Here is a 7153-nt window from a genome sequence, read left to right as displayed (position 1 = left end):
TCTTGAGGAGGCCTATCATTTGCAATACAAATAAAATGAAAATATATTCTTATAACTTATGTGACTGAAGAAACTGGTTCAAAAAGTGCCATGGGTGGCATAATCTTATCCACATTCAAGCAGCCCAATTGGGTTTCCTTTTGTGATCTAGAGAGCAGTTAGTGATGTCATGTTTAAGATATCTTGATTGATATGAGGATGTGCATCCCCAAGTGTTTCTAAGTAATACATGGGACAAAGCACTGACATCCTTCTTCCAGCAAGGCAATATGGTCCTAATGGCCCTGTCTGTTTCTTCTGTTGTGTGATGAGATACATTGGCCAAGGCTATTTTAGAAGAAGGCTTATTGTTGCAGAGGGTTAGAGTTCATGCCAGCCACAGTGAGACACAATGATAGGCAGGCAGGCATGTGTTGGAGCTAACATCCTGAGACACAACCATAAGGCAGACAGACAGTTTTTAGAAACCTCAGTGTGACATACCTCCTCTGACAAGGCCATGCTACCTAATCCCACCCCAAACAGTTCTACCAGCTGAGGCCCAAGTGTTCAAATATGTGAACCGGTGGCCTCCACTCTCATTCAAATTAGCACATTCAACTCCCTGGCCCTCATGAGCCTGTAGCCTTTTATATCATAGTCCAGAAATGCAGTTTGTCCAACTTCAGAAATACTCTGAACAGTCTTGGCACAGTTAAAGAGTCCAACTCTCTTCTTAGACCAAGGCAATCTCTGCATTGTAACCCATATAAAATTGAAAAAAAAAAAAAAAAGCAAATTGCATCCTTCCAACATACAGTGCCACAGGATATACATTACCATTCCCAAAGGAAGGAGTGGGGCATAGTGAGAAAACACTGATCCACAGCAAGACCAGAATCCAGCAGGGTAAATTCCAAAGACTGAAGCTGCTCATGTGATATCAAAGGCTTTAGATGGCTCCACCCTGTTAGCTTTGCTGCCTGAAACATTCTCTCTCCCCGGCTGGTTCCACTCCCTGTGCAACTCTTCTGGGCAGATGTCTCATGGCTCTGGCATCTTCAACCCCTTGGCGTCTCCAGCTCAACCCAGGCTTCACTTTCACAGCTTCACAAAATGGCCCTTCAAGGCCTCCATGCAGGCTCTCTCCGACACAGCCCTGCCCTTAGAGGTTCTCCTTAACCATGGAGGAAGATGACACAGCCTCTCTGCTTGCGCATCCTTCCTGACTTTGTTGCCAGCACCACATGGACAACACCGACAGGTTCAGCGTCCTGCTTGCAGTGGAGTCGAACCACACAGAATCACATTTGCTGCAGCTTCCTTTTGCTGGTGCCTTTTAGGAACAAAAAATTCCTTAGACCTTTTTTTTTTTGCCCCCAATTTAGACACGTGCCTTGGAGTGGGCTTTCCCTGTGGGCTCTCATTCCTTTACTCCATTTTGATCGAGGCCTTTATCTCTTTCCTCTCAAGCCTTAGCTCCAACATTAAATTTCTCGATGCTCTCTTTCTCCACAAGTTATATATCATTTTGCCTCAGTTGTTCTGAGTAGAGTGAATTCTAATAACCATGTGATGGAGCTCAGAGCAGTCCATGTCTTGAAATCTCCTTCATCAAGGAAGTTAACCTAGGACTTAACAGTTTAGCCTCAGGCAGATTCTTAGGACAAAGGCAGAAAGCAGCCATGGTTTTTGCCAGAATACCTCAGGACTGGTCTCGGATCCAGCTACTCACTGTTTATCTCTGAAGCCCCTCAAGTCCGGCCTCTGAAGTCCACATTGCTTTCAGCACTACCACCTTCCAAGCTGCTACTAGAATGCTCCATTAAGCCCTGCTTACAGCATTAAGCTGTAAGCTGTCCAAAGTCCCAAGTCATCCACATTCTCCCAAAAAGTGGCATGGTCAGGCCTGTCATTCATAGCCCACTCCCTGGTACCAGATTTGTATTAGTCAGGATTCTCTAAAGGAACAGAACTAGTAGAATGAATGAATCCTTATCTGCTGCTGAAGTCCTAGGGAAGTCTTAGAGAGTCTTTGGTCAATATTGGAATTCTGAAAATGTATGTTCTAATACCAGTGAAGGACTGTCTTAGGAATCAAGTAAACAATGGATATATATAGAATCTTCCATCAAAAGATATAAAGTATACATTCTCCTCAGCAGCCCATGGAACCTTCTCTAAAATAGACCGCATCCTAGACCATAAACCAGGTGTTACCAAAATACAAAATAATTGAAATAATTTCCTGCATTTTTATCAGAACATGAAAGAATAAAAGGAAAAATCAGTAGTAAGAAAAATTATAGAAACCATAAAAAATGGGCAAGTTGCTGTTTTACCAATTTTTAAAATTATCTTTAAATTTTAATATAAAACATTTTAATACACAGTTTTTAATTAAATTTATTCTTTGACGATTCAATGCATGTATATAGTGAATTCTGATTATGCTTATCACACCCATCTCATCCCAATAACTAGGGACTGCTCTCACCATTGATCGAGAAGGTTCTTTTTACAGCAAAACATGGTAAACCCAAATACTCTCAGGATCCTGCTACCGATGTTGATACCATGTAACTGTTGAGGGCTCTGCCCTAAATGAAGCATCTACATCAACCCTTCTAAGACTTAGCAAATGTTGTGGAAGAGAATATAGAAAAAGTATATGGGCCGGACACTGAGAGGAAGGACATGAGACATCTGCGTAAGACATGGGTGTTGTAAGCATGGACAATATACTCTTCATTAAACACATGGATTTACTGCCAACTCTTACCAAGCTTTTAAAGACCAGCTTGCACCAGTGCTCACTAAATAGTTCCATAACATAAAAGGAATGGAACATTCAGATAAGGTTGAACATACACACACACAAACACACACAGGGAGAGACAGAGAGTGAAAGAAGAGGGGATGAATTATAGATCAGTTTCCCCATGAACTGTTTGGGAAGGATATATGGTCTTGGAGGAGGTGAATCACTGGGGTGGGCTTTGAGATTTCAAAAGACTCCCGTAATTCCCTGTGTTCACACTCATCTTGTTTGTGGATCGAGATGTAAGCTCTCAGCTGTTACTTCAACTCCACTATCATGAACTCTAACCCCCTGAACCCATAAGCCAAATTAAATGCTTTCCTTTTGTGTGTGTGTTTATTTTTTGAGATTGTATTTTAATGTCCCCTTTTCCTGTCTTTAAACCATCCCATACATCCCTTCTTGTTCTCCTTCAGATGCATGGCCTCGTTTTTCATCAGTTTAAATGTTTTCTTTTACAAGTTGTCTTGGTCATGGTGTTTTATCATAGCAATAGAGAAGTCACTAAGACAGTGGCAGAACCTCAAGTCAGCTCTACGTCCAGAACACCCAAAGTGGTTATAGTTACTTTTCTGTTGCTGTGATAAGATACTATGACCAAAAGAAACATGGAGAAAGTTTATATTTGTTTACAGTTTCAAGTAAGAGTCCTTCATAGCGGGGTGCATGGCAGCTGAAGCAAGAAACTGAAGCCAGTATCCACACACAGGAAGCAGAGAATGAACCAGAAGTGGGCTGAGACTGAATCCTCAAATCCCACCCCTAATGACACACTTCCTCCACCAAGGCCCCATCTTCCCAAAGTTGCATAACATCCCCAAACATTGCCACCAACTGGGGAACAAGTGTTCAAATACTTGGGACTTTGGGGGAGATCTCTCTTTCAGATCACTGTATGCACTTCACACGCTATTAAACATCACTCAGTTTAAGAAACTCGACTTGAAAAGCCAGCGGGGACATCATAAACGCTAGTGGGGAACCTGTTAGCATTTTGCTAAAAGCATACAGTAGCAAACTGCTTTCTGGATGTTTGTTTATACCCATAGATTGGTGCTCCCCTCTGGTTTGGTCAGAAATGCTTCTATCTGCAGTAGCTGATGACTAATAAGTGACTGTTGATTGTTCCTGCCATAAATGGTTTATTTGTATCACTCCACCTAAGGGAACACTGCAGAGAAGAGGGCAGAGTGTAAGCCAGGGGACGGGAAGGACTGAGGAGAAAGTCTGTCTTCTGGTCATTTTACTCATGAAGTCAGCGACTCTGGTTATCAGCATGTACTGGCTGGTTTTGTGTGTCAAGACATAAGCTGGAGTGATTACAGAGAAAGGAGTCTCTCTTGAGGAAATGCCTCCATGAGATCCAGCTTTAAGGCATTTTCTCAAATAGTGATCAAGGGGGAAGGGCCCAGCCCATTGTGGGTGGTATCATCCCTGGGCTGGTGGTCCTGGGTTCTATAAGAAGGCAAGCTGAGCAAGCCAGGGGAAGCAATCTAGTAAGCAGCATCCCTCCATGGCCTCTGCATCAGCTCCTGCCTCTAGGTTCCTACCCTGTGTCAGTTTCTGTCCTAACTTCCTTTGGTGATGAATAATGTGGAAATGTAAGCTGAATAAACCCTTCCCTCCGCAACTTCTTGGTCATGATGTTTTGTGCAGGAATACAAACCCTGATGAAGACACAGCACAAGGTGGGGGCCCTCAGAATTCCATCATGTATGAATGAGGGATTTATAAGGCCCTACCCTTCACTTAGGAGCTATTGTGATTAGTGATTGCTTGGAAAGGGTAGCAGTTTTCACCAGTGGTGTAGCCATTGGTAAATTGTCCGTGCTTGAGTAAATAGCCCCCACCCCTGCTCATGCAAGCAACCCTGATAAAAGTAGGTGGATTATCACACAACAGTTGGAGAGGGTTTGTTGGGGTTCAACGGGATTGGGAAGGGGACTAGAGAGGGAAATGGTGTGTGACAAATGACCTATGTACATTATATATGCATTTGATATCAAAAATAAATAAAAAGGACATCTTGTACCCATTAAAAAAAACTGACTTTACATTTGTTCATCGAACAGGTGTGTTTTCTTTGGCATGGCTTGCCTCTTTATCAAACTGTCTTTTCTTAGGAAATAAAAGGTAGAAACATTGCCATGCTACCATCCTAGAGAAAACTGAGTATGTTCCAGTCACACAAGTCGGACTCACTGTGTCCTAGCTTAGCCACAAGGCAAGATTCTTTTACAGACTGCTCCTGCAGTCTGAGTTGTCTGTGTGTTTGTGTATTGTTGTTTCTCTTTAGGGAGATCCTGAGGATGGCTGGATACAATAGACCACCCTGTAATTCCTGTACCTGTGAGGCTGAAACAGCAGGATTGCTACAGAGTGAGAGTCTGACACCTCCTATGCATGCATACACATACACAGTCACCCCCACACACACTCACATACACACATACATGCTTATACATACACATTCACACACATTTACACACACATGCTTATACACATTTATACACATTCACACACATTCATACACAGACACATTCATATTCTTGCTTATACATATACATTCACACACACATATACACACATTTACACACAAATACACACATACACATTCGTACACATACACACATTTTCACATACATGCTTATGCACATTTATGCATTCACACACACACACTAAAGAGCTCAGTGCTCAGTGTGCCTTCCCTTGCTAGAGTGCTAAGCTGAGGGTGTTAAAGGAACTGTCTCTGACTTCGTGTGGCTTGTGTCTTGATGGATATGAAGGTAGTGTTACTGAAAGTGACTCAAAATTTGGGCTGTCATTAGCCTCTTAGCCTTGCTGCCATTCATATTATTTAACATAGATTTACACATCAAATGTAGAATATTTGTGTTCTAGGAGGAGGGAAGCTTGTGAGAGAGCAGAGTTGGCTACCAGAAGGCTTTCTTGAAACAGTGTGGTGTAATTTTGATGAACACCACCCCAGTCCAGCCTATACTGACCATTAGACCATTAGAACCTACTGCAGCCAGTGGTCACTGACCCTCAAAACGGTTATGTGAAGTGAGACCCTAACATTATTAACCATTATTTCACACACTGTGATTAGCAAAATGTTTTATTTCGAATAATTTTATTGTAAGTCACATAAATCTTACTCTAGGTTTTACACAAAAAGGAAATTACAAAGCTGCAAATCCCAGCTCTCCCTTGAAAATACATTCATGTTCATAACAAATGTTAATTGCACTTAAAAATTAAATAGGATGTGAAGGAAGGATGCATTATACAGACACTCAGGACTTTTTCATTCAATTTGCCTTGCGTTTCTATAAAATTTCAAGCCATCTTCCCATCCGGGGTTTACAGATGGATCTTGTCCCCACTGAGACTGAAGTAAAGAGCTAAAGGGTTTCAACAAACATGAAGCCGGGGCAGCGAGAGGAAGCCTCATGGTGGCTGGTGGGAACCAGAACACAGCATTGCCTGGTTATGAAAGAAAACACACGAATCTCTGCGCCACGAGCTGTGGCTTCCGTGCCGCCTTCAGATGTCCTTTCCACAGTCAGGACAGAGGATGTCATCTCTCTCTGTAAGGAAGCCCCGTCCCACCAGGGACAGGGAGCACTTCTTACAGTTAAAGCAATCGTTGTGCCATTGGCGTTCCTCGAAAGAGATGTACTTTGTGCCACCCAGACCTGTGCACAAAAGAAAACACAATCGCACTGTTTTGGTCCGCTTCAACCTTTGTGCCCACTGTACGACACATGCGCAGTGAGCTTCAGACAAGCAACTGAGAGCAGAGAATGCACATATAGTCAACAACTCTTCACAGCCTCAAGGAGCTCAGGGTCATCAGAACAGAAACTGGTCTTAACAGGGGTACGATAACACTATGAAAAAGTGACGGTTTTGCCTGGCTGTGTAGCTCAGTGGTAGAGCCCTTGCCTGTAGGGCCTGGCTTCCATTGCTAGCACGGTGAGACGAAAAGTGTCTGTTTCCTTGATTATTCTGTTTTCTCCTGGAATGAAACCTGCTCCCCATAAGAAAAGGGAGCAAGTTCTTTGTGCTTTTTGCTGAGTGCTGTAACAGAGGGAGTGGATAAAGGGAGGCAGGGTAGGAAAGGACCTAGAAAAGTTCTGGGACAGGTTAGGGAAGTACCAGCTTGCAGAGGGATGGCCCTGGGTCCAGCTCCAGAAGCAGGAGCTGTGGATGAGAGAAAGCAGCTCAGTGAGTTGAAGTACAGTGTAGTGAAGGAACACAGGATCACTGGCCTGAGTGTCCCCTGAAAGCATAAAGGACTGAACAAAACCAGTTTGATCTTTTCACAGGGCTGGAGGCAGGGCCAGG

At 43.2% G+C, this 7153-nt stretch overlaps 1 protein-coding gene across 2 annotated transcripts in view; it reads right to left on the bottom strand.

The window, feature by feature from the left end:
- Window positions 1-5905: 5905 nt before the first annotated feature.
- Window positions 5906-7153, bottom strand: part of Fhl2 (four and a half LIM domains 2) — a 70967-nt gene continuing 69719 nt past the window's right edge. For both annotated transcript variants that reach the window (XM_076914947.1, XM_034521852.2), the window contains exon 6: window positions 5906-6501. In XM_076914947.1, the coding sequence (XP_076771062.1) occupies window positions 6350-6501 (152 nt within the window). In that variant the 3' untranslated portion in view covers window positions 5906-6349. The remainder of the gene's footprint in view (window positions 6502-7153) is intronic.

Source organism: Arvicanthis niloticus, chromosome 17 (genome assembly GCF_011762505.2).
Source record: "Arvicanthis niloticus isolate mArvNil1 chromosome 17, mArvNil1.pat.X, whole genome shotgun sequence".
NCBI lineage: Eukaryota > Metazoa > Chordata > Mammalia > Rodentia > Muridae > Arvicanthis > Arvicanthis niloticus.
The sequence above is the reverse complement of the archived record's forward strand: the minus strand, read 5'-3'. Positions and strand labels throughout refer to the sequence as shown.